This window comes from Argentina anserina, chromosome 6 (assembly GCF_933775445.1).
Source record: "Argentina anserina chromosome 6, drPotAnse1.1, whole genome shotgun sequence".
Taxonomy (NCBI): Eukaryota; Viridiplantae; Streptophyta; class Magnoliopsida; order Rosales; family Rosaceae; genus Argentina; species Argentina anserina.
The window spans coordinates 25,143,637-25,171,611 of NC_065877.1; the positions used below are offsets into that span (position 1 = coordinate 25,143,637).

General features: G+C 37.0%; 2 protein-coding genes and 1 pseudogene across 3 annotated transcripts; 2 read left to right on the top strand and 1 right to left on the bottom strand.

Annotated features, from left to right (window-relative positions):
- The first annotated feature begins 5,376 nt into the window (after positions 1 to 5,376).
- Positions 5,377 to 11,461, top strand: LOC126796660 (protein PAF1 homolog). The gene is made up of 12 exons (XM_050523389.1): positions 5,377 to 6,774; positions 7,510 to 7,578; positions 7,915 to 8,022; positions 8,119 to 8,302; positions 8,388 to 8,464; positions 8,543 to 8,662; positions 8,954 to 9,059; positions 9,327 to 9,413; positions 9,512 to 9,580; positions 9,669 to 9,740; positions 9,878 to 10,021; positions 10,849 to 11,461. Exons 1-12 carry the CDS (start codon positions 5,873 to 5,875, stop codon positions 10,984 to 10,986), a joined length of 2,076 nt encoding a protein of 691 aa, XP_050379346.1. The 5' UTR covers positions 5,377 to 5,872; the 3' UTR covers positions 10,987 to 11,461.
- A 5,606-nt stretch (positions 11,462 to 17,067) lies between these two features.
- Positions 17,068 to 17,816, top strand: LOC126797149 (proliferating cell nuclear antigen-like; annotated as a pseudogene).
- A 360-nt stretch (positions 17,817 to 18,176) lies between these two features.
- On the bottom strand, positions 18,177 to 27,971 carry LOC126796966 (MMS19 nucleotide excision repair protein homolog). Of its 2 annotated transcripts, XM_050523671.1 has the most exons (20): positions 27,834 to 27,971; positions 27,436 to 27,498; positions 27,302 to 27,356; positions 26,577 to 26,674; positions 26,325 to 26,483; positions 26,139 to 26,198; positions 25,506 to 25,694; positions 24,808 to 24,861; positions 23,992 to 24,078; positions 23,162 to 23,882; positions 21,951 to 22,330; positions 21,729 to 21,802; positions 20,816 to 20,921; positions 19,830 to 20,677; positions 19,605 to 19,680; positions 19,396 to 19,507; positions 19,144 to 19,220; positions 18,750 to 18,830; positions 18,537 to 18,616; positions 18,177 to 18,460 (listed from the first exon to the last, which is right to left on the bottom strand). In XM_050523671.1, the coding sequence occupies exons 1-20, from the start codon at positions 27,903 to 27,905 to the stop codon at positions 18,445 to 18,447; spliced, it is 3,408 nt and encodes a 1,135-aa protein (XP_050379628.1). In that variant the 5' UTR covers positions 27,906 to 27,971; the 3' UTR covers positions 18,177 to 18,444. The 2 variants fall into 2 exon arrangements, with proteins under 2 accessions (XP_050379628.1, XP_050379629.1); XM_050523672.1 differs by lacking the exons at positions 27,302 to 27,356; positions 27,436 to 27,498; positions 27,834 to 27,971 and having other exon boundaries at positions 26,325 to 26,479; positions 26,577 to 26,662.
- Positions 27,972 to 27,975: the final 4 nt, after the last annotated feature.

Here is a 27,975-nt window from a genome sequence, read left to right on the forward strand (position 1 = left end):
TTAAGGCTTCAGGGGTTTTTTTTCGAATGCAATCAAAGAACTGACTATGATTTGGATGGTAATGATTAATATTGTCCAAAATCTAGTTCAATCTATTTATTGTTATCCTAATTGGTAACATCCAAGCTAGTTTAAGTCGTAGATAGAAAGATAAAGACAGTCCTAAAAGTCATTAGCAATAAGTCATCTTTTACCCTAATCTAATATATATATATATATTTCATATCAGCCACCAGTTTAATGTCATTCCTTTAAAGTTGTTCTCTTAACTTTAGTTTGTGAATTCACCACCTCCATAGACGTTCCCAACACCACTTCTCAGCTTTCTCTGACTTCTCGAACTTTGCCTTTTCCGGTTATGCGCCTCCCACTTGAACTTCTCTCTCTCCATTGTAAGATGTGTGGAACTCACCACTATGCCATGATAGGTTTCAAAAGCAGATGCCAGGGCTCCGGTTGTAAGGAATTCATTGAACTGGTTGGTCACCGGAGGCAACCTCACATACAGTTGGACCACTTGGCTGGCCACCACCCCCACACTTAAAACTACACCCGCCGACGCCGACGCCATTTCAAGTTCTGGTTTTGAGAGCTCGTTGAAATGGTTTCTCGGTTTCTCTTCTTATGAGTTATGACTATAAAGGTTTTGGGTTATATGAGGATTAACCAGTGTTCTAAAAAGCGGGCTAGGCGGCGCCTAGGCGCTAGGAGGTCACCCACCACCACGCTTTTTACATCGGCGGCCATCTGTGGCGTTAGGCGGTCTTAGGCGGTTCTAGGCGGTCCTAGGCGACCTTATTAAGTCTTATCAGTGCTAGGCGGTCCTAGGCGGCCCTATTCAGTCCTTGGCGGTCTAGGCGGCCATATTCAGTCCTAGGCGATCTAATCAGTCCCATTTAGTCCTAGGCGGTCAACCATCATTTGACATTAAAAAAAAACTAAAAGAGGCCGCAACTCTCACTATTTGTCTATTTTCTGAAAACTGAATCTCATCAACAGAAGAAGAGGAAATAAATATGAATATTAAGTTTGAGTCTGATACTGAATGAGTTAGGAAATAATTTGGAGATAAAGAAATTGAGATTTAGTATTATTGCATTTGTTTCATTATTTATCTTTTTTTCAAATATTTTTTTATGAACTTTCTACTTAAGTTATGTGAATTTAGACTATTTAAAGTATTTTTAAAATTAATATTAAACATCATTATATATTTTTAATTATTAAAATAGTTTAAATATATGTATAAAAATAAATAAATATTTAATAATTCAAAATCGCCTAAGCACCGCCTAAGAGGTCGCCTAACCGTCTAGGCGTTAGGAGGTAATTGTTCGCCTGCATACCGCTTAGCGCTTTTTAGAACCTTGAGATTAACTAAGTAGATATATGTACATCCATGTATTTGTTGGTGCTCTTTTTTTTTTTGACATGAAACATATAGATTACCAAAACCAAACCAAACTAACAGAGCCATGAACAAAGTCCTCATGGGGGAGCACTTACAGCATCCGAACAAAGAACATGTAATAAACAAGTCGGAGGATTCTGAATCCAATCCAGAGGGCACTCCAACTTTGAAACTAAACGAGCAACAAGATCAGCTCCTCTGTTTACTTCACGACTGATCCAACACCAGTTAAAGGAAGAAAAAGCTTTGGCTGCATTGTCAATCTGCTTAATCCAAGGAGAAACGGACCAACAAGCCAAACCTTTAGGAGAATTCAAAGCTGATATTAAAGGAAGGCAATCAGCTTCTAACGAAAGAGAAGTGAGATGAAGAGAGGAGGCAAGTTCTAGTCCAAGTAACAAGGCCTGAGCTTCAGCAGCTTCAGCAGAAGAAGCAAAACCAGACTTGATAAAACCACCTCTTAAAGAACCAGCTGAATCACGGGCAAGGGCAGCCATACTGCATTTGAGAGTATTAGAATTCCAAGAAGCATCAGTATTGATCTTCAAGGAAGAAGGAGTAGGAGATATCCAAACACGAGAAGATGACTTTACTGGAGCAGAACCAAAAACAGAGATCGAAGACAAAGTAATAGATGAGAGAAATTCCTCAGCTGAAGAGAAAGCTTTTTTTGATACTAACAATGGATCTGGCTTGAAATTGTTAAACACAGCTGAGCAACGCATTTTCCAAATATGCCAGAGCATAAATGAAATATGAGTCGAGACATAAGCAAACTCCTTTGCAGCACAGAAAGAAGGTGAGAGTAACCGAGAAATCCAACGATGCAAAGAAGTTAATTGTGTAGAAGAAACACAATAGCTCAGAGGGTGAGCAAACCAAGCACAACGAGCCCAATCACAATGAAAAAGCACATGCTCCACAGTTTCTGGATAAAGAGAGCACAAAGGACATAAATCCGTTTTGGAGATATGGCGAAAAAACAGACCAGCCTTAGTAGCCAAGAAATTGTGCACTGCCTTCCAAAGAAAAATTTTAATCTTGGGAAGAGAAGAAATGCTCCAAATCCACTTCCAAACCTTGAGAGAGATTGGATGAGATATAGAAGAGGTAGGCACAGTGTAAGGAAGTGAGTTGGAATAAGCCAACAGATAACCAGTTTTAACAGTAAACTTGCCCGATCTAGTAGAAGTCCAAAGAAGTTGATCATGAACCACCTCTCTATCCAAAGGTAAAGCTTGAATCAACTGTTGATCAGGGATAGAGAGCAAAGAAGCTACAGATGATAAGTTTAGGAGCTGAATAGATGAGAGAACTGATTTGACAAGGAGAATGAGGACCATACCCAGAATCTGATAAGGAATTGTGATTGGGAATCCACTTGTCCTTCCAGAAATCAATAGAAGTACCATTCCCAATTTGCCAGTGAGAACCCTGCAGCAACATATTTGTTGGTGCTCTTGAATAACTAAATAGATATCTAGATAGCAAAACATATAATATGCCTAAAAATCACCAAGTATTTACAATTGTAAAGTTTTTTTTTCAGGCATAAAAGGAAAACGCTCTATCCACGCATCACTAACAAATGAGGGGGATAGAAGATTGAATTTACACATATGTTTCTTCGTCTTTCCCTTTTTAGTCTTTCCTTATTTTCCCTCTCAATACGTTTCTTCTTTTTCCTTCTATAAGTTGAATATATTGTGGTTGGTAGCATGCCTCTTATTGTGGCTTCATTTGAGCAGTTCTTAGATCTGAGTTTTTTGTAAGCATTTTCATTGTTTCTCTACTCATTTTCTTGTCTAAAATTTTTATATTCTCAAAATTGTAAATCTCATTTGAGTTGAAGAAGTCAACTATTATTTGTCAAATTCTTTTTGCTATCTCCACTAATTCTTGCAGTTTGGATGAAATTTTAGAGTTGAATCGTCTGCGATAAAAGTGATTCTCAAATTAGGCCTTGCTTCACTAACATGTTCTCGAAAATGCGGTGAGTTTTATCATACTGTTCTTTTTGTTCATGATGGTCATCTTGACTTATAGTTCTTAGTTATAATATTATATTATTGGTTATTATTTTATATATAACGCTCTAGAAGTAATCGACATAATACGAAACTAACAAGCCATTAGCCCAAATTTGCAATCACATGTCGACATCTTCACTATTTAGTTTTGGGCCTCTATGAGTATATTGCTTACGTAAAAAAATTCAGCCAAACTAATTATCATTTAAGCATAGAACAAATCTAACTTGTAGGCTATATGAAGTTGTTTAACATAAACCGTTCATGTTTATAATCGGTAAATCTGAATTATGAATACATAAATGATAATTAATTTGGCTAACTTTGTCAAAGATGATATACTGGTATGGCACCTAAAAACTGAAGGGTTAAGCTGCCAATATGTGATAAAAAAAAGTTGGCCTAAAGGGTGAAACTACCGATAGTGCACATCGCTGAGCTAGTTCAATAATAATTATTTAATTAGACAAAGCTGAAAATAAGTGGATGAGTGTAGGCAAAGTGGCAAACACTCTAAACTACTGTATAAGCCGATTAAGCCCAAAGGGCAACCCAATGAGCGTGATCAAAGTAGTACAACTCATCGTGAAAGCCAAAACAAATTAAGAAATTGAGGCATTCCTTAAACTAAGAGGAAAAAAAACTGGCACAATTGATTTTGTTAAATAATGATAAGCGTAAACTAACCTGTAAATTAAATATTTAGATTGATATTACCTCAATTGAGCTACCATAGGGTTGTTAGGTTGTAAAGAAATCCCTCAATACAATCAGGTATTATTCACTCAATTATAAGTTGTAAATTATTTGTCACTTAATTATTGGGATCTTTCCTCTCCGATACATCCCTCACATGTAACCTAGTTTTTAAGTATGCACGTGAAATAATTTAACAAACCAATACAAAACACTTGAGACATAACAAACCCAATGTCGGCCTCTAACGGACACTTGGTGTCTTGGTGACAATCTAATCGAAAACTTTATATTGACAATTATAAAACCCAACTCAAACCCATGACAAAGTAAAACCCGAACTTAGGTCCACGACAAATTAGAGGGAGATGAACCATCTTTTTTGATATCATGTTAAATTGTTAAACAACGACAAACATGATCAGTAGATCAATTATATATATGTTGTCCCAAATTAGCTACCTTAGAGGTGTTGAGTTTCGATCACAAAAAAACTTTGGTTCAATTAAGAGGAGTGTATTTTATTTATCACTTTTCTAATGTGAGATCTCTCATCTCTAAGGGATTACCTCAACTTCTATAATCTCAATCTTATATGTTAACCACCTTTAGCCTAAAAAAAAGTTCTAACTGATGAGGTTCACTTATACAGTACTTGTAAAGCATCTAGGTGGATCACAATGATGTCCATAATCCATATGCGTCCCCAGTCCTCACCTTGTAAAAGATTCACGAGACAAGTAGTATTAGTTTCAGTATGTAGATTTATCACTAGTATATAGAGATGTAACAAAACTGTAAATCATGAAACATATCACAAACTTCAACTTGAATAACTCCTCACACATGATTAATTTTGTAATATAGTATTAAACATACCTCAATTGATTAGTTTTGCAATATAGTATTGATTATTTATTTATTTATTTTGTCTGAAAGTATTGATTATTGAACATACATCAAATTGCAGCTTGAATAACCCACACACAATTAATTCTGTAGAATCTATCTATATTTCCTTGGTTCACGTGGTTCATCACACTCTTGCACTTTTCTTAATTCATTCTTTCCCAAATGAAATTGAAACCACTGATGTAATCCACATTACTCACCTCGGAGAGCACCACAAAAAAAAAAAAAAGTTACTAAAATGAGGCAGATTAATTTCTTGTTTTGGGCCATCAAATTGGTTATAATGTTATATGGTCGATATAATGCCCCATAAGCTTTTCAAGTAAAAACACACAACGACTGACGTGGTGTTTCAATCCTAAAACTCTAAGCTCCTCTCTGTAAATCCTATAAATTCTACCCAATTGAATCCCATCTCCGATCTCCTTCTCCGGTCACTTTTCTGCTAATCCCTAATTCTTCTTTCTAGGGTTTCTTCCAATTACTCTCCATCTCTCTTTCTCGCTCGTAAAGGTGGAGCCTTTATTAGGGCATATTGAAGCTCAAGCTGGCCCTTCTCTCTCAAGCCTTATGCTTCAGCCGTACTACCTTTCTCTCTCCCGATTCCAATTAGGGTTTGAAATTCTTCCTCTTTCCGATTTTCCTTAGCCCCTTTAGCATATGATTATACACACAGCGCACAATTCGGGGTCGCAATTAGTTTTCTGAGTTAGTTCTCCGATTTGGTAAAGATTGCTGCTTGAGGGTTTTGATCGGCTCAGACTAGAATTTGGGAATTAGGGTTCGATTTTCTGAGTCTGGGTTTTAGAGAATTAGCTTCCCTATGGCTCAATTCAGGCCTTACCCACCACAATCGGCGTTTCCTCCACCGCCGCCGCCGAATCAAAACCCCATAGCGCCGCCGCCGCCACGTGGCAATCAGTACAGCCAGAATTGGGGGTATAACGGCGCCGGCGCCGGCGGAGGCGACGGGGCAGCTCCTCCTCCGTATCCTCAAAACTACATTCACCATCCTCCTAGTAATTACGTTCCTCCTAGAGCTCAACACCCTCACCCGCCGCCGCAGTACTCGTACCCGCAGCCACCGCCTCCTCCGCCGGACTCTTCGTACCCGCCGCCGCCTCCGCAAGCTCCTTCGGGGAAGAATATGCCCCTGCAGCCTCCGCAGGCACCAATGTACTATCAGGCCAACTCTCAATACGCACAGTATAGTCATCAGGCAATGCAGCCGCCGCCTCCTCCTCCGCTGCCTCTGTCTCCTAGCTCGGCTATACCGCCGCCACCTCCGCCTCCGAATTCCCCGCCGCCTCCCCCGCCACCGCGGAGTAGGGTGAGTGGCTTCGACAAGGGGCCACATGACAAAGGAGCTTCCAAGGATATGGGAGCTTCTGGCAAGCGTGAGCATCACCATCCTGGGGTGCAGCATAAGCACAAGCCCCCTGTGCCGGTGAAGAAGTCGAATGGGCCGCCGGGGAGGGTTGAGACAGAGGAAGAGAGGAGGTTGAGGAAGAAGAGGGAGTTTGAGAAGCAACGACAAGAGGAGAAGCATAGGCAGCAGCTGAAGGACCCGCAGTATTCGGCAGCAAAGGCACAGTTCCCCTCCGGGAGGGGACATGGATCAATTGCAGGGTCGCGGATGGGGGAAAGGAGGGCCACTCCGTTCTTGAGTGGTGAGAGGGCTGAAAATAGGCTAAAGAAGCCAACAACATTTGTGTGCAAGTTGAAGTGAGTATGTTGACACTTCTGATTATTTGAACAGCAATTGGTCAGTTTTGTTTATGCTTTCCTGTTTTTAATTGAAACTGAGTTTGGAACCTTCTGGATATTGCAACACTCTTATATGATAACTACTACTAGGGGTTGAGTGGGAGTAGAGAATCTAAGGGAAGGGGTGGGTTAGCACATAGGTTAGGAATATGTCTGATATACTCCAAATCATTCAAGGGCATCAAACACTTCTGTGTAGTTTGTAGTTTTTGTGTTTATGATCTGGATTAACAATCATAGATACTTCAATTTGCTTGAGAAAATATTGGGCATTGCAGGTGTCTGCAGAAAGTCATATAAATATATGGTAATATGAGCTTTGCTATATCAGAATTGTGATTGTTTAGGTCCTAGCATTCCTCCCTCTAGTTGCATGGTAACATATTTACCCCAGAAAGTGCTAGTCAAACATGTTACCTATGGTACTCTGTATATTTAATTGCTCTTGGATTCAGTTCTAGAATCTGAACTTATCCTTATCAGGAGTTCCTCGTGTTTAGTATGATTTAAAAGTGCAACTCTTTCCAAAAATATGTACTGTTTTATTGGTCTAACATTAGTGGCATGTTACACCTGTAAATAGGTGGATAATGCTGAGACCTTTTTGCTTATCATGCGATGCCATTTCATATAGATATATTCCAGGCTTACCATTTACAGTATGATTTCAATATCAATTTATGCTCTTTGTAGATTCCGGAACGAACTTCCAGATCCGAGTGCACAACCCAAACTGATGTCTATGAAGAAGGACCCAGATCAGTAAGTACTCTGTTATGTTGTTCAAGCGCTCAAACATCTTGCATCTAGACTTGTCTGTGCATCTAAATTTTATTTATTGGTGCACAACTCTTGTAACACTGTTGAACATGTAAAAGTGTTGGTGTTGGATTTTGATTTTATGGTTCATCACTTCATTGCATGCTATACTAATTTTTGGTTCTTTTTCTAGTTTCTCATGATCCATACTATTGTTCACTCTCTCTCTCTCTCTCTGAGACCATTCAGGAATATAATAATTGTTCATTGTTACCTGTATTAGATTTATGATTGAATGTAATTATTATCCAGTAGTGACTCCTTCGGTCCCTACCGCAGGTATACAAAATACACGATCACATCGTTAGAGAAAAACTACAAACCCAAGCTTTTTGTTGAGCCAGATCTTGGGATACCTCTTGACCTGCTCGATCTCAGTGTATACAAGTATGTTTACTCAACAACCCCAACCTTTCTCAAGACATTGATAAGGTTTTACAATGCTAGTTCTGAGCCATCTTATTTTTTTATTCGTTGAACCAGTCCTCCTCCTGGTCCTAGACCACCACTTGCACCAGAAGATGAGGAATTATTGCGTGATGATGTAGCAGTGACCCCTGTTAAGAAAGATGGCATCAGAAGAAAAGAGCGTCCTACAGATAAAGGAGTTGCATGGCTGGTCAAAACACAATATATTTCTCCTCTAAGCATGGATTCGGCTAAGCAGGTAGTTATTTTGTACTCCATTTTAAATGTGCAATCCTTGAAATAAATTGCTAAGGTGGTATAACTCGGTGCATTGTCAACTGCAGTCTCTGACCGAAAAACAAGCAAAAGAACTGCGGGAAATGAAGGGAGGACGCAATCTTTTGGACAACCTTAATGATAGGTTTGTTTTATGCCTACCTATCCTTGTGAACAGGACTTTTTCCCACTATTTGATTTAACTAACTGTCATGAATTTCAGGGATCGACAAATAAAGGAAATTGAGGCATCCTTCGAGGCCTGCAAGTCACGCCCTGTTCATGCAACGAATAAAAGTCTATACCCTGTTGAGGTTCTACCTCTTTTGCCTGATTTTGAGCGGTATGTTACGGAAGTCCGTTTATGTGTGTTGTTTTTATTCTGTTATCTTGTTCTTATTTTTAATCATATCTGCTGATTTTGGTTAGTACTTATTTCATATATTGGGAAAGTGATGTTTTAAATTACAAATAGTAAGTAGCCAGACATGTCATTTACCTAAGCTCATCCCTGAGAATGAAGGAATTACAAGGGGATGTTTAACTGAAACCCTGAATGTTTGACTATGAAAATCATTGTATTCCAGAATATGCTCATTAACTCAAGGCTGTTTTTGATGTGCTTTTATAATAGGTCTGAAGACCAGTTTGTCCTTGCCGGATTTGATGGTGCTCCCACCGCTGATTCAGAAATCTACAGCAAGTTGGATCAGTCTGATCATGATCTTTGTGAATCAAGGGTGAGTATGGAATATGTTTTTATGCACATACACATGTAATTACTCAACCCAAGGAAATAAAATATCAATTGCAAGGACTCTTTTTGCATCAGAGAGATTGCAATAATCCTTTACATGTGTGTGTATTATACACGTCGTTTGTATCTTTTATGTGCTCTTTTCTTTTCTAAAGCAGGTATACAATAATGCACGCCTTGAACATAACAGTTGTAGGCATGCGTTGTTGGAGTTTCTATGTTATTTCAATTATTTGTGCATGCATTGCAGGCAATCATGAAAAGCTACAAGGTAACAGGTGTCGATCCAGCTAATCCAGACAAATTTTTGGCGTACATGGTGCCTTCTCCGAACGAGGTAGTGCAGGTCTCCATTAATCTAAAGCATATCGGATAAAACGGTTAATAATCTTTTCTAATGCCCTCATATAATTTCATTTGACTTTAATGTGGCAGCTATCAAAGGATCCATATGATGAATCTGAAGATGTTTTGTATTCTTGGGTTCGCGAGTATCAGTATGATGTATGTAAAATGTGCTAATGGTTGAAACGTTACTCTTTACCGTAGCTTTTGATTACCAATGTAACTCATGCTTTTGATGCCTCAATAGGTAAGAGGCGATGATGTTGATGATCCAACCACTTACCTTGTGTCATTTGATGAAGATGCAGCACGCTATGCGGTATGCACCTCAATTTAATTTTTCCTCTTATTAATCCTTATAAATTGTTTAATTGTTAGTTTTTATTTTTATTTTATGCAACTGCTCTCCAACGATCACATATAACTGTTTGGCTTATGTTTCCATTCACAACACAGCCGCTTCCAGCAAAGCTTATTTTGAGGAAAAAAAGGGCGAAAGAGGGAAGATCCACTGATGAGGTTGAACATTTTCCTGCACCTTCAAGAGTGACTGTCAGGCGGAGATCGACTGTTTCTGCAGTTGAACTAAAAGATGCAGGGGTATGATGATAGAGCTATCTATTATTTTTAAATTCCTCCCAGTTTGGTACAGCTGTGCTAATAAAACAAAAGAGACTTCTGCCCGTTTTTTCAATTTAAATCGAAGTGATTTATGTGTTGTTAGATTAATCAGCTGTGAACTTAAATTGCTATGAGTTTGGTCTGGTTGGTACTTTTTAATTATGATGTTTAAAGTGCTATGAGTTTTAGGACTGGTTGGTAATTTTTAATATAAAGTGATGTGCGCTATAAAAAGTTATTGAAATAGATATTGCTGTTCAAAAAGAAAATTAAGATTATTTTCATATTGATCTATACCTTAAGCGTAGTTTGGCCCTACTGGGATCGTGGATAAGCATCCTTATTATGGAGTTAATTTGATAGATGTATTTAGTGAAAAAAAAAAGAAGCCCTAGCTTATTCTGTGAGTTCCCAACTTCCGTTGCAGCTTATAGAAGCCGGCTAAGAAAAAGCAGTTGCCCGTAAAAGCAGCAAATGTAATTTTTGATTAAAGAGTTCTCATCATGCTCATATGCTGTGCCTTTTGAGTTCCACTATTTCTCTATGTTTTAGTAAGGGTTCTAGCAATCTATTGTACTATTTGTTGGTTAATGCTGTTAGTTGCATATATTTAAGCTTTAAAACCAACCAACAATCAATGGACGTTCATGTTTAAGTAAACTGAACGTGTTTAATGCTTAGTTATTAGTTCAAAACCTAATATAAAATTGTAGTGAATCTAAGGTAATATTTGTCTTATCCAAGATGGGCATTTTGTTACTGGATGATTATAATAATTTACTGTTGCACTGACTTTGCTGCCACAGGATTATTCAAGAGGAGCTCTGTCAAATTCGAAAAGAAGAGGGTTTGATAATGAAGACGTCCTAGAAAGACCACAGAAGAGGGTACAACACCAAGATGTTGATGAATACAGTGGTGGTGAAGATGACTTATCTGATTGAATGTCATTGTTGGTCAATATGTTGCGGATCGTCATGAAGTTAGGCCGACTGGTGCCAACTCATCTGGGCTTGTTTCCAGATTGTGGTGAGATGTTGCTGTGAAGTAAAAGCAAACTAGTTCTGTGTGATCTAGTTGCAGTCAGTCATTTGGATGTCCGATTGAGCCTTACATTATCAACATGTCTTTTGACATGACTCATCTTTGTCAAATACCATCAAAAGGGTAAGAAAAAAAAAACCCTTATAAAGAAGTTAGACATGTTGAGTAAAGTGCTGTGAAGTTTATCCAGAAAAAATAAGTTCTCCCAGCCATTGTAACTCCCATTTTAGGTAATTAAATGTTTTGGGGTCATTATTACTTACTCTTATCATTGGAGTTGCAATGAAATATTACAGTATTGTAACAATTTTATGTCATATTGATAGTTGACTGAACTGTCAATGGTTGAAGGGGCGTATCCCTGCGCTATTCTGATCTTGCTGACAATTGTAAATTGCCATATTTATCAACAAACTTTTAGATTTCTGTGTCAAATCTATCTGTTATATAAGTTTCCAGTCCAACTCCAAATGCTAATACGTTATATGAGAAAGGGAGAGCACATGAGCATTGATCGATTACCCAACTCTTCTCGCTTCACAACTTCTAGTATATCTCACATCTTCTGTATCTATTATTATTTGTTCTGTGGTATCTTCATGTTAATTCATCCTTGTTGATTGATTTCATTATGGTTGGTTTTTGTTGTAAGATAGCTTTCTTTATTTTGTTTCTGTATAAGGTTGTTGATCTGTCTATTGTATTGGGCATTTAAGAACAAACAAAGTAGGCAATAGATTAATAATGGGCAATGACAAATGATTTGTTATTAAGTATGATATATATATATATAGGCCGCTTCAGGTGCGGACGTCTGCACTGTGCGGATTCGCCGATTCCGGCGACGGCAAGCCGCAACGGCGCGGCGGACCAGCACAGCCGCACTACTCACCTCCCGGCGATCTTGTCTGTGCCGGCCGGAGCTCCATTGGTGGCCCACGGCGGCCGGAATCTGCAAAAATCAAGTTTCTAGGCAGATTTTGGCGATTTCGCGATTTCGGCCGTTGTGGGTCGCCGATGGAGCTCTAGACGGGACCGCCGGGAGGTGGGGAGTGCGGCTGTCGTGGTTCGCCCTGCCGTTGCAGCCTGCCTTCGCCGGAATCGGCGAATCCGTACCTTACGTAAGGTACGGACGTCTGCACCTGAAAATTCTCCTATATATATATATATCATATAACAAAGTGCATATGCTATTTGCATTGATTTCATTAGATGATTGTTAAAAGAATAAGAAACCACTAGACATGATGTGTTAGATTATATGAACAAGAATTAAAGTCTGGTAATAAGATGTCTCCTTTACTGATGTTTATACAAAGGGAGATTTCGCTAAACAGTACCCAATTATTAGTCATTCTAACTTTTAGTACCTCACATGTAGAAACTATCACATTAGTACCTCAAGTCTTAATCTTAACCCAATTTTGATTCTTTCCGTCAACTAACACCGTTAGTGGCTTCATCTTACACCAATTTTCAAGGGCATTTTTGTTACTCTATTACCCTATGATTTCAACTTTCATTTCTCCGATTTTAACTTCTATTAAAAAAATAGGTTGATTAATATATATCATTTCATAACAAAATAAATTAACTTTTTTATTTTGCTTTTGAAACCTTTATATGCTTATGATAGAGCTTTTGAGCATTTTATTGTAACCAATGTTCTAAATATCGGCTAATATATCAGTGATATTTAAAATCTGATACGATATCCCCATATCGGTTGAATTTATCAGTCAATCGTAAAAAATCGGTCAAACTCCGATATATCGGGTCAAAATGGGGTTAACCCAATTTTAAAATTTTTTTTTCTTTTTTTTAAAAAAAGTTTTTATTTGTTTTTCATTACATATATATAATTATTATCTATAATTAATTTTTATTAAAATGACATCGTTTGGGGAAATATAGCCCATATAACTAATGGAATATGAGGATGAAGATAAGAAGGATGACATTCATATTGAGTTTGAGTTGAATTCGATGACAAGAGAGTTTATGATGAAATCCGAGCTCAATCAATCCTTTTAGACACCTCTTTTTATTATTTGGTGTCGTTGCATATATTTATATTGTCAAAAAATTAAACTATTTTTATTTTCTTAGTTTATTCAGTACCAATTGAATTATAAATTTATAATATTTATAAATTTAATTAAAAATAAGTAAATCCAATAAATCCGATATATACTCGATATATTCTTAATATATCGTTTTACTCTTCAACCAATACGATGCTGATAAGATTACCCCTCAACAACTAATTAGCTTGTTTGTAATAGTTGTAGTAAACGAAAAAATGTTAATTTATTTTGTTATGAAATAAAGTGACGAAAATGCCCTTGAAAATTGGTGTGAGATGAAGCCGCTAACGGTGTTAGTTGATGGAATGAACCAAAATTAGGTTAAGATGAAGACTTAAGGTACTAATATGATACTTTCTAAATATGAGATACCAAATATTAGAATAACCGATAGTTAGGGTACCATTTTGTGAAATCTCCCTTGTACAAATGAAAAGGCCTCTATCAAGGGGTCAAACAGATAATGATTGATGTTCAATTATTTAGGATTGAAGATGGTGATTATATTCTTTTTAGGTCATATTAACATCATATGATTTCAATATTCTTTTTTTTCATTTCATGCTAATATCAATTTACCAGTTTAGTTGCTTGTGTATTCTTGTTTTATATCCTTTCATATAGACTTATGATCATTGAACTATTTCTACAACTTCCAAAAACTATCACCAGATTCTTGTACTTGTGTTTAGTTGGCAAAACCCAGGTCTAGGATATCCTTTCATACCATGCAGTTGTTGGACACTCCAATGTAGTAATGTCAAGTAGAACAATAATTACTTTAACCATCCAACATCATGTTATTCTCATTTACATTTTTAAGTAGAAAAGATTAGAAACTTGAGTTTGGGTGCTGTTGTTAAGTCACCAGAATCACTCGCTTTTAGTTAGAATTACCAAAATTAAGTCTCCATAGTAACAAAGTTCTTGAGAGTTCAGGGTATTTTTGGAAAATGAATAGCATTCTCAGTGTTCTAAATATCGGATATATCGGCCATATATCAGTGATATTTAGAAAAAATACGATATCGCCCATATCGGTTCAATATATCGGTTAACAATCAAATATCGGTCAAACTCCGATATATCGGTAAAATTTTGATTTTTTTATTTTAGTTTTAATATTTCTTTCCTCTTTTTTTTTTGAAAAACTTATATATACATTTTTTCATATATATTTTTAATTTATATATATATTTTAAATATATATGATGAATTTCAAGCCTAAATAATTCGTCTTAAATACCTATTTTTATTATTAGGTGTTGCTCGTGTACTTTAATTGTCACAAAATCAAGTATTTATTTTCTTTAGTTTACTTAGTACCCATTTTTTAAGTTTATTTGGTACATATTGAAGTATAATTTTATAAATTTTATGAAAAATAAGCAAATCCGATGAAACCAATATATATCGATATATCTCCGATATATCGTTTTACACTTCATACAATATCGATAATCGATATTTAAACCATTGAGCATTCCTTTCTAAGGAATACCAAACACTGGATGTGAAATTTCCGATTATATCCTTAACTATATTCCAGACTGCCAAAACTGGAGAAAGGAAACGTGATTGGAATTACAGTTTCCCATGTCTATGGAAAATCCAAAGAATCTGTTTCCTTTCCTTTCCTTCCTTTTTCCTTGAAACAAACACAGCCTTAAGCTAATCATCAGTTCTGTCGATCAAATACAGGTTGAAATTTCTCGAAAATCTCCCTACAGAATTCCAACACCGCAATTTCCAGACTAGAAGCAAGGCTATACTAAGCAAATCGCTATCGATTTTTGCATGCGTAACACGACCTGAACTAACATCACAGACTTATTTTAGATAATTGAGACTCATCCATTAGTTATTCTCGTTTCTCCAATTTAAAAGATTACAGTGGGAAGTTGTCCCGTTTCTCTCTTTTGTTTTGTTTTATTATTATTATGTGGATCAAACATCTGAAACAAGTGTGCAGGTATTCTTAGCTTATTAGCTTCTCCCTTCACTCATCCAAAAACGAAACATCTGGAGCTCTCGGCAAATACTCCCACATCATCTTAGAAGAGTTCGTTCCCGTATGTCGGCATTACAACATAACCCTACTTAGATATAGAAAGCTTTAGTGTCAGTATTTGTAGCTAGGAACCAAGTTATAGACTACTTACCTTTGTACTCTAAAAGATTGGAGTTTTGTACTCGAAAAAATTGTATTTATTTTTGGACATACTATAAAAGGTACGATCTCCCAATTTATATTAGAAAAAAGTCATTATTTATGAACTAATTATAAAAAGATCATCACATTTAAGTGGGAATTATAAAAAAATCAACAAAATTAGAAAACAATCACTTTAAAAATATTGTCTGGACTGTTTTGCCATTTCTCACTATTTTTTTTTTCTAATTTCGGCCATAACTTTCCCGTCCGACGATATATTTTGACAAAATTGGTACCATTAGAAAGATCTCGCTCCTCTCTTTCATTTGATATACTACCCACTCCAAATCGACCAACCGTACAAGACGCAACAACCATCGCAAAGGGTTGCCACCATTGATGGCGGTGCTCCAAGCAATTCCGGCGAAACTGAATCTCAAGGTTCCATAATTCTAGCTATTCTCTTCATTCTGAGCATACTTATACCAATCTCATTTGAATTTTAACAAAATTTCGCATATTTTCACATTTCCTCTAAGCATGTCACACCTCCTGTCACAACCACTGTCACAGACATTGTCACACTATCTCTTAACTGTCACACCTGTTATCACACCACTATCACACATGCCGTCACACTACCTATCACAGCCGCTATCACACTACATGTCACAGATGCTGTCACATATGCTGTCACAGATGCTGTCACAAATGCTGTCACAGACCATGTCACACCTGCTGTCACACTACCTATCACAGATGTTGTCACACCCGCTGTCACACTACCTATCACAGATATTGTCATAGATCCTGTCACATATGCTTTCACATATCGTGTCACAGATGTTGTCACAACTGATGTCACACCCGTTGTCACACCCGTTGTCACACTACCTATCACAGCTGCTGTCACCAGTCACACTACCTATCACATCATCTGTCATAACACAAAATTTCGTTCATAGAGGAGAAACTCGAAAATGTACGAAAAAGATTTTTATGGGTCAGTCTACGATGACTGGTTAGTTCACATAGGAGAATCTTTAGTTCCAGAGAAGGATCCTTGAGAGATCCGGCCTTGGTGATTCAACATATCTTCCAGAGGTTGTACTCAACATTCCTCCAAATCCCTCAATGAAAGAAGCCAGGAAAGAAGCTGAGGCACTGATGTATGGTGCCATTGACGAGCTTTTTGCTAGGGCATCTGTAAAGCCCAAGGACATTGGAATGTTGATTGTGAACTATCATTCAAAGCTCGTTTCAAATTGTTTATTTCGAATGGGAGGAGCTGCTATACTTCTTTCAAACAAGAGCTCAGACAGAAGAATGTCCAAATATCGATTGGTTCATACTGTCCGCACGCACAAAGGTGCTGACGACAAGTGCTTTAGCTGTGTTACCCAAGAAGAAGATGACGCCGGGCATATCTCATCCACCTCCCCGCCTTGGTCACCGAGGCTCAGTCAGGATTTGAAGCTCATGTATGTTTTTTTTCGGAAAATAATAAAAGTCAGTGGCAGCGTGTAAATATCATGAAATTCAAAGACAACGCTTTAAGCTTTTAACAATTTGACTTTTTTTTCTAATTTTGAAATCTTTCATAACTTTTTTTTTATTTCATGTATCAATATAGACTTTTTTATAAGAAGCCTTTATTTTTCTCAATATATAGACTGCATAAGGCTTGCAGAAGCTTTTACTTGCACTATAGCCCTAACCCTAATCGTAATTTGTGGAGTATGTTGGAGCTCCGATTGGTCCAAGGCTCGCTCCTGAAGAAGGTACTGGAGTCCATCAAGGACCTCTTCACCGTCGCCAAATTTAACTGCTCCGCCACGGGCTTCGCCCTCCAGGTCATGAACACCAGCCAAGTCGCCCTCGCCGATTTGTTTCTGCGACCTGAAGGCTTCGAGTGCTACCGCTGCGATCGGAGCATCTCCCTGGGTATGAACCTGGACTACATGTACAACATGCTCAAGGACGCCGGCAACGATGACATGATCACTATCAAGGCTGAGGATGGGAGTGAAACTATTACGTTCAACCTTGGTACATAAGATAATTTTTCTGAGAATGAGATGGACCTGATGGATATGCTTCTCCCTGTTTATGATTCCAGAGGTGGTATACGACGCTACTGTAAAGATATATTCTGCTGCATTTTCTGGGATTTGCGAAGTCCTCAGCGGCATTGGTGACACTGTTGTGATATCTGTGACACAGAGGTGTCGAGTTCCTCACAAGTGGGGAGAGTGGCACCAAAAATATCGTCCGCAGGAACAACCCTGACCTTGGAGAAGGAACGATTATAGAGATGAATCAACCAGTTTCAGTGACATTTTCTCTGAAGTACTTGAGCTCCTTCACAAAAGCAACCCCCTTGTCAAACACAGTTACTATCAGCCTCTCTTCAAATCTGCCACTTATGGTTGAGTACAAGATTGCTAAGATGGGCTACCTACGGTTCAACTTGGTTCCAAAATCATAAATTTGAACATTATGCCAGGCTCAGGACTGCCCTTAGTTGGCTTTCATGTATAGAATTTTCTTATACAATTTCGATCCTCACTGTACTTCAGAAGTTTTTTGTTGTTGTTGTTGTAGTAGTGCTTCAGAAGTATTCTTATTGAGGTATTAGTATCTTCTATCTATACTTTGGTCTAGTCCTTTTCTTTGGCATGGTGGTGATCAAAGGTGTGAAGTACTTGAGCCAGAAAAATTATTTGGGTTTGTACCTGTGTTATGATGGTGAAGTGATTTCTTTATCACCCTTGCCCCCACGCAGATCGGCAGATGTAATTCTGTCATTTACTATGGGATAGCTGTTAAGTTTCAACTGAGTAATATTTTGATTATTTTCTTTCTAAATTGTATGAAACGATGAACTATCTAAGCTTGGATGTTAAGTAATACACAGAAGAACGAGCATTTACAGGTAGTACAGAGATTTGAACACTTCAACAAACACCAAACCTGATATCAACGACCATTTGCGGCATTTTACATACAATCATTAGCAATAAAAGATAGGAAAAGCTAAAAGCATCACTCATTCTAATTTCTGTTGCCGGTTGGGATATCCCCATGGTCTTCTTTCAGTTCCTTGTAAGCATACTTTATGCAATTGATGTCCTGTTCATTGAAATGGAGGTCAGTGCAAGTACAGATACAATTACAAGAGTGAAATTACTAATTATATAATACTAACCATGCATGTCGACATCTAACAGCTTCCTGACGAACAGATCTTTTTGGATCATCAAGTGCCTTGAATATTGCTTGCAGAACCTGAATATAAGACACGAGTAAGAAACACGCATGGATACACAAATTATAAGACGCATGTTCCATTTCTCAGACAGCCAGCATATCAGTAGCCAATGTAGAGCTCACCCATAGCTGTTATGATATAACAACTAACCTGTGTTTTCAGGGGAAAGATTCTAGGACGGGGCAGCCCAGACATGGCAAGAAGGCATTGGATTGCAGTCTCTCGAACAAGCTAAACGAGTGAAGAAAATATATATCAGCCACAAATTATAAACTTGCACTCTTGCCATCGAGCATGTCAAATGGCTTTTCAAGACCACACAACACCCCAGATAACTAAATTTTAATTCAAGGAGAAAAGGGGGGCGGCAGCGGGGGGGAGGGGGGTTGAAAAAGTGAATTTGAAACAGAGAATCAATAACCAGATGTGAGAATAAAACAACTAATCATATAATTGTTGCTGCAGGCCTGCAGTCTTAGAAAGCCTGCCGCAGAATGAATTTCTTTTTAGCGGGTCTGAAAAAGTGAAGAAAAAGTTATGGTACCATCATATGAGGGTAGTTAATGAGTCTGGTGAGACAATCAATTATTATATGTGCATTCTCTAGGACAGCTTCTTCTCCTGCATGGACAAAGCAGAAAATTAGAAGTTCGAAATTAATAAAATGTGAAGAGTTACGTATACTAAGTATGTAGAAGTCATATATCAAAAAAATATAAAAAAGGTTAAATTTATGTATTTGAATCAGAGCAAAAGCACAAACAAAGTTGGCTACAACATTATACAGTTGGCCTACCGCATTTATCTGTCAATATCCCAGATAGAACTAACAAAAGACTGTAAAGCTTATCGTTATCCAGAATATCCTCGCTTAGTATGGACAAGCCATCTAACAGTACTTTCATGAGCTGCAAAATGGACAAGGTAATGTCATGAATGTGTTCCAAACATATTGAGAATTTGAGAGAGGCAGAAGCAAAAAATGAAAATGGGCTATCTAGTTACCTTCTTGGCTTCACTCAATATAACAATTAAGGGAGCATTGGAGATGAGGTGTGCTGATGCTCGAAACAGCATAGGTCTAATAAAATTGATGAAAATTCAAGTATAAAAAGAAAGTAAAAGCATTAGTTTTATGATTCACTCCAATCAGGCCTTCAAATTCTAATTTTAATAAGTCGACAAGTTTTTTACTCAGTGCAATGAATAAATAAAAAGTAGAGTATATACCTAGATAATGGTGAATCAGATTTCACTATCAAAGAATGCAAAATCGGCATCACTGTAGAGAAAAATCGCTGCTTGTAGAGTGGTCGTATTTTTGCATGGAACGTACGGTTCAAACAAACATCACAATCACTCATAAGAATGTGAAAAGCATCTGCTGCAGTTCTTCTCACAGAAGCACCTACTCTCTCATCTGCCATTAGGCAATCCAAGATGATTTTGGTAACATCTTTTACTCGTTCATGTCCAATTAGAAGCAAACCTTTCCCTATCCATGCTATTCCAGTGATGGCATGAATTTGAAGCAATTCACTAATCGAAATCCCAAGGCATAATTCAGTGAGCCCCACTTTACTGCCGTGGCCTGTTCCAGATTCTCTTAAAACTCCATTCTCACTGATATTCCATAGTTTTGACCTAAAAATGATTTCCATTGCTTCTTCCAGCGTACATGAAGTTGAAATTGCTATTTCATTGGATGGTGTACCCAATTTGTTAATCATAGAACCCAATGCCTGAGCTGCTGGAGCACACCCTTTAACAAGGGCAGTCATAAATAAATGCAAAATTCCTTTTGCATTTGCAATATGACTTTTTGGACGCATCCCTATGATTACTGATGCAAATAGTGAAAGAATCAATTCATCCCTAGGTGAAAACATGTCCAGCTGTTCGGAGAGGTGCAAGTTTTCAAGCTTAACTAAAGAATTGCCATCCATGGAGTCCTTAAAAGGGATTGATAAACCAGATGAAAGAGCTCTGTAAGCCTTTTGGATTATGATGTTCTGACTTTCCTCTGAACAACTCCCAACAGCAAGCTTCGTTGCCATCATTGTTGCATCAAGAAGTCCCTGAAGTTAAAAATGTAGAAAAGTTAATCTTTTATAGCAGTGTGCAAACTGAAAGATGTCAGCATATTGGCTAGGCATCATAACATGGATTACTTAAATTTATTAAAGAGATAGAGAAATAAGAACAACTTGACACACTTTGTCTTGGACTTGACTGCTAGATTCTTTGCACCTTTCTATGCAATTCCAAATACGTATGACAAATCGATACAGAACTTCCTCAAGACCTCCAGTTTCATTGATCCTGAGCCATTTTCATAAAAAAAAAACTCCCTATCATCAGTGATGACACAGAAACAAGGAAAAAAAATGCTGGAAGCACAAACACTCCAGCACCAAAACAAATGTTTGGAATACAATGTAACAGAAGTACAGAACACAAGTTTGCAATAGTCTGTTAATAATATAAAAACACAGATATGATGTGAGGTGCAGTTTTGGCTGTGCGGGTCATGTTACACTAAAGAAAGAACAAAGGTCAAACATACATATATAAATTCCCTATCACGAGCATTATAACAGAAATATAAAAATACATGCAGATAGTCTAAATATTCACCACAAATAGCTAATTGAAAACTATACAGAAAAATACTAGGTAATTTGGGAATCCATTGAAGAGAAAACAAAAAAAACATTAATGTTTTCATGGAGCAAATGCACCCGTTGGGAAAGGGCAATTGCTAATTTACCAATAAAATAGGTACTGCTAATTTACTATTCATTGAAAATTGACATTGCCTTTCCTTTGTCAAGGCACCAAATGAAGGCAATCTGCATGCTAATCCGCTATTCAAAACTTTTACATTCAATTCACATTCAAATTTTGAATAAATAACAAACTTATAATAACTTTAATTAATAAAGTTATTTATTATACAACATTTTTTTTAACTAAACATAAAAAAAAACTTTTGATAGAGGAAGAAGATGGGAGGTAAAAAAAATTAATATTTTGGTGTGAGAAATGACATGAAGTGTGTAAGGTATTTATAGGGTTTTGTAAATTGGAATTAAATATAAAAATTAAAACAATGGGCTGAAAATGTACCATGAGATGATCTTATTATAGTAGCATTCCAAAAGTTGAATTGTTTTTTCAGCTGACTTTGAATCTCCATGGACCTATGCAACCAAACAAAGAAACATTCATTAGAAAAGGGGAAAACCATGCTCAGGCATAAATTAAAGAGAATTTTACACGCCAGACAACAATTATTCAGTGCAATATTTATAGATTAAAGGAGTGGTCTCGATGACACGGAATACATACATAAGTTTTGGATAAATTGGCAACAATAGCATCTTCCAGCCCTTGGACAATTTTTAGCATATGATTTTGACTACTTGTACCAATCTCAGATACTGCTTCCAGTTTTAGAGGGAATGGCACAATGAAATCATCTTGAGACACCAGTGAAATAGTCTTTTCAACAACAAAACTTGTATAGCTTTGTGCCTCCTCTGACTCAAGATGCATATCCACAAATGAGCCAATGTGCACTAAAGCCTTCAATGCAAGTTTCCATAACATCGGATTGTCAAAATTCACCAAGATGATCGACATGAGAGTCTTCAGAACATTCTCAAACATAGGTTTTGGTATTTGTAAGAAATATCCAGGGAATGTAACCAACATTTGTAAACCCTTCACTGCAAATCACATTAAAAGTTATTAACAGAATCAATGTATTTGTAACTAGCTTATAATATAAAGTGTCTAATGGTGGCTCAATTGAAAGACCAAGCCAACTCATTTCAAAGGAAGGAAAATAACGGCCAAAAGAAACAGAAAGTGACTTGAAACAATAGACCAAGATGAGTAATTTGGCACTTGGCAGTATCATCTTTGCTATATGTTTATCCAAGATAAAACAAGGATTTGAAGGTAGAAGTTAAAAAAAATTGAGTCCAATACTGATTAAAATCCAAATAAACCTCTTATAACTTGTAGTGATATATTGCAAGAACAAGAGAAAACACATGATAACAGCAGAAAAATAAATCAAAAAGTCACAGCAGGGAGCTGAAGTAATTGAAAAGGGCAGGACTCTTCTTGCACTTATAAAAAAACAAACAGAGGGATCAGGCATTTTTAATATCTCAGACAAGTGCACATAATAGATATCTTCCAAATAAACATGTTGACACAACTGTAGGAACCATACAATTTGAGAAAAGGACAATTGTCATAAGACCAAAACTGCTCACCTACAGCCTACTGAGATGCCTAAATCGGTGAAAACTGTTCTGCAAGTGATCGAGCTTATAGCCTAGTTAAGTGAGTTAAGTCATTGAGCTCCTTTATGTCAAATTTTGGGAAGAAATTGAAGGTCATACCTAGACACAACTTCCTACCTAAGGTCCGCCTAGGTCTTGCCATTTTAATTATAACATAATGTGCTATGAACACATTAACCACATGCAAATTAGATAATACATGTTCGAACAAAAAAGCTTTGAACTCGAAATCTAAAGCTTCACCTTTGAAATAAATTTCTGCATCATCGACAACGTTATTGGAACTTTTCGCTAAGGTAGTACAAAAGGCAGTGATTAGTGTTGGTGCAGAGCTTTGAAGCATGTAGCAACATGTCTCATCTGCAGTACCAGACTTCTCAGCATGTTCATTGGTTCTCATGATTAAATCTCTGCATGCAGCAATGAGTTCCATGCAGAGATAAAGAGCTCCAATATTAAATCTTCTAGAGGACAAAGAATTCTCCTTAAGAGTACAATCCTTCGATGAAATCCCCAGTGAAATCTCCAGAGTCTTCATTAGCGAAGGAAAGAACCTTTCAAATATCCTACTACAGGAAGCCATGGAAGTCCCGGCTACCATACAAAAGATGCGACCAACTGCATGTAAACTCTGCCTGCCTAGCGAGGGAATACTAGTGTAACTTTCATGTGTAGCTATGGAATTGAAAACATTGTTTATATCTGCATCCTGAACAATCATACGTAGAAACAAAGCATCATTTTGCATGGTGACCTTTTGTAGAAGAATTAGAGCTTCTGTTACAATTTCATCTTCTTCAAAGCCAAGACCAAGTAGTGGTTCTCCAGGAAATGATTTAGCAGGCACTTTTAGTGAATTACTTATTTCATGTTTTAAGGAAACCCAGATTGTTTCAGCATGTTTCGCCATTCTTTCAGCTCCATATCTTGATGCACAATAGTTAAGATACTTCAAAGAATCAACCTGCAGGCACACAGAGCAAGCCCAAAAGACACAGCTTTAATAACGATTCCACAGCAGTGAAAACAAGTACACAAGATACATGAAAGTAATACATACAGAGTGGCCAAACCTTTGCTAATGGCAAAGAAGAGGAAAGTTTTTCAAGAAGCAGCGGAATGACAAATGGCTCAAATAAAGCTGTGGATGAGAATGCTGACTGCAGAAAGAAACATCTTAGTTCAAACTTTTGAAAATATAATAGTAAAAATTATGTAATAAACTACTGTACATATTGGATAATTGATGATGATACAAATAACGTCCAATATCACTTTACTCAGTTGCTATCTTACTTCATTGCCCCGTTGAAAGGGCTAGGAACTAAACTAATGCACATAAAGGATAAATAGCATCTGATAATGATTTACTTCTCATTTAAGTAACAAAACTACAAGGTGAAATTCTTAAGAATCCAGTAAATTGTCTACAACAGAGCAAGCAGTAAAACCTGGTCATTAACAGGATTCTTAACTATAGACCAGTTGCAGCCTCATTCACGCATCAGTTGACTCAATTATTTGTCTCACTCTTAATCTAAATATGTGTTTCAGAGTTACGTCCAGTAAAAAAAATAAAACAAACAGAGAGTTATGGATGCTGCTGCCCATATATTTTCTATATAAATGCTACTTTACAGTATATCCAATTACATTTTCCTACTTGTTATTGAAACAGGACATGCACATGCACAGAGTGCTAGCCAATCAAGCCATGACCTGTGGCAACGAATGATTACTTATTTGAAAAACAATGTGATAGGCACCAGTCCACCAAAATTCATGAAGATAAACAAAATAGCAACATCTCAAAGGGGAAACCATAGGACAGAAGACATTAGCAAAGAGATTAAAAAGAAACGACGGCAGCGGTCTGAGTTAAGACGTACCATTAGCGCCTTCGAAAGGTCCTCCCTTCTCACATCAGCATCCTCATCTTTCAGCTGGAGAACACATAAAGAAAACCACAAATAACATGTCAATGACATCAAAGAATATGAGATTGTAGAGAAATGAAGAGCAGGGTCTAAAGAATACAAAGAGATGGGCAATTTAATGAGATAAAAAAAAGCCCACATCAAAGAAAACAACCATCTGAATACCAGCTTCAATGTGACTGGAACATTGAGAGATCATAAATTTGGTAAGAATTGAGGATTAAGCTTATGCATTGAAAGTTTTTTTTCCTTTTTTTTTTCTAGAAAAAGAGAAAAAGGGAACTGATATATGCATAGAAAGTCATACTCCTGAGAAAGAAAATTGAAATTTTCATAAAAATTATATTCACGTAAACTTATAAAAAAAAATAGATCACTTCTCATGTTTAAAGTCAACAGGTCCTACGATATGATAACAAGTTGCAGGTGGTAGATGAGAAAGCAGCAATCACAAATTCCTCTCTCTCAATGCACCCTGTATATCTCTTGAAATTACATCAGAGATCAAAATCCTATAGCAAAAGTATGTGCAGATTTTACAATTCCAAATTCTAAAAACTAGTTAAAATTCAAACATAACTTCAACGGTAAACTGAATACATATAAATACATAGCATATATTAAAAACTACAAATACATGATAAGCTTACATGAGTAAAATGGATGGGAAAGTAGCAACCCAAGAATTCAAATAGATCTCCACAGAAACTTGCAAGTGGCCCCGATGGCTCTGGATATATTTGGACCAGAATCTCAACTATATGAAAAGTTAATATCAAGCAATGAGGATCCTTTTCTCCATCAATGGCTTCAGAGATCGCATAGAATAGGTCTTCACCCTGGACAATGGAGAAAAATTGATCAACATGTTATCAGACTCACTGAAATGCAATTACTTCTGGGCAAAGTAAACAGACATCAATTAATTTCTCATGGGCATAAAGAGAAGGGACATACACACCCACATGAATATTACAATGTGAATGTGGTGTGTGTGTGGGTGGGGTGGTGTATGAAGGACGAATACTATAATACAGTTAAGTTATAAATTCCTCGAGAAGAGCCAAGCATATCACTGAATCAATACAGACGCTTATTATCCATATCAGTTCAAAAAAGCCTTATTGATTGAGTAGACATCCATTGAACTCGCAGTATTTATTCGGGCCATGTCAATAATCCAAACAGTCAACTGGAAATCTTTCTTCTTTTGCATTTGTATAGAATAGTAAAAACACAACCATGCAGACCCCACAAGTAAAACAACAAGATAGAATTAATACCAGTGAAGCAACCTCATTCGGGTAGTGTTGTAAAAGACATTCCAAAAGCTCAAAGCAAAGCTGCAAGAGAAATAGGACATGAAAGTAAGCAAGTTTGTTTAAATCAAAGTCGTTAGCTATGCATAGAGCAGGATAATTAATTTTCTTCAACTTATTGGGCAGTAAGAATGGCATTCGCTAGTCGACCTTTCTATCCTGTTGAGCTAAAGATTGCACCGGTAGGTTCTCTCTGAAAGACTGAGCAACGAATTTTGCGTCACTGGCAGAGACCATTCCGGCATTAACCTGTCTCCTCAGCAGTGCTAAGCAACCAACAAGTGCACCACGTAAAGCTCTCCAATCTGACTGATAGAAGGACAATATCACCGCTTTATACTGTGAAACCAAAATATGAGATTCCAAAAACAGATGTTACAAAACAAAGAAATGCCCACTCACCAGTCTGTCTGTGAAGAATCCTATCAAGCTATGAATGGTTGCATTATCTAGTGGCTTTGATGAAAGACCTATAAGAACTTCTGCCAAAAGAAGTATACCTGAAGAACGATACCATGTAGTGAGAAACATTCCAATTCTGTCCTAAGAACATCTGTTTGATGACAGTAAAAACTTTTAAACTAAAATAATAGAGCTGGAAGGGTTACAATACTTATTTCAATAAACCATAAATTTGAAAAGAAAAAAAAATAGTTACAATATTAAGGAAAGATGGTAACTTTAATAGTGGAGTGGTAAAACATTGTGCCCTACCTCCCTCCCTCCCTCTACATTCTTAATCAAAACTTCTTTGGCGTGGTATAACTTGAACATTTTGTTCTACACCCCGTTACCCAAGTTACAAGTTTCCAGAATTTAATATTCCTTCAAATGGCATCAGAAGGCAAGAATGAACTATCCTACATCTACTAAATTGAAAAGAAGAACAATACACAAATTTAAAAGTCCGGAACATTCAACAAGAAACTTAAGCAATCTCAAGAAATTAACTAGATTCTGAGACCATCAAGCACATAGCTAAAACATTCATCCCAAGATCCAAAATCAAAACTATCATATACCAAGAGGCATTCTAATTTTCTAAAGAAAAGCTATCACCCTGATTTACCAGATTCAGTTGTCTATGATTCCACATCAGATAAAGTAAATTCAAAACCAAAACTTACCACGAGCACGAATAACATTATCCGTAATGGTGAGATACATCCTCATCTCTTTCACCTGTATAGAAACACATACATCACAGACCAGAAACCAATCCAACAAAACATAATAATACAAAACCAAAATTCAATCGTACCAGAACTTCAATAGTCAGTAAGTCCTTCTTCACAAGAGAAGTGATAAAATTCAAGCTGGCAGCCTGCAATGAACACACACCTTTCGCTTCAAACTCTCGAAACCAAAGCAGTAACATGATCAAAACTCATACATAAACCAAATACTGATACACAGCGACACAAATTTGCACATAAACTCCATAATCATCCAAGTATCGATAATCAAACACAGAAAAAAGTGAAACCCAAGATTCCAAATTGGGTTAAAAGGAAATGGGTTGCATTAGGTTAAGTGAAGTTTGAATCTTTAACATAGCAGGCAAATATGGCAGTAAGGAGCTCAAAAAATATCCCAGAAATTTCAGTGGTGATGAAAAGAGTTAAACTTTAGGGATATAAATTAAATGGGAAGGTGAACCTGGTCGGCGGGAGGGCGAGCTGTGTCGACGTAACACTCGAGGTGCTGAGTCAAATCGGTAATTGCCGCCATTTTTAGGGTTTTAGGGAACAGGGAACCTTGGTTTCTGTCAGACCTTAAACCCCTGGAAACACCGAGTTTG

Excerpts from the sequence above, each read along its gene's own strand:
- LOC126796660 (XM_050523389.1), top strand. The coding sequence starts at position 5,873 with ATGGCTCAATTCAGGCCTTACCCACCACAATCGGCGTTTCCTCCACCG. Across the intron at positions 7,579-7,914 it reads ATGAAGAAGGACCCAGATCA|GTATACAAAATACACGATCA; the intron begins GTAAGTACTCTG and ends TCCCTACCGCAG. Across the intron at positions 9,741-9,877 it reads AAGATGCAGCACGCTATGCG|CCGCTTCCAGCAAAGCTTAT; the intron begins GTATGCACCTCA and ends TTCACAACACAG.
- LOC126796966 (XM_050523671.1), bottom strand. The coding sequence starts at position 27,905 with ATGGCGGCAATTACCGATTTGACTCAGCACCTCGAGTGTTACGTCGAC. Across the intron at positions 26,484-26,576 it reads GATTCTTCACAGACAGACTG|TCAGATTGGAGAGCTTTACG; the intron begins GTGAGTGGGCAT and ends TCCTTCTATCAG. Across the intron at positions 20,678-20,815 it reads GCAGTCAAGTCCAAGACAAA|GGACTTCTTGATGCAACAAT; the intron begins GTGTGTCAAGTT and ends TTTTAACTTCAG.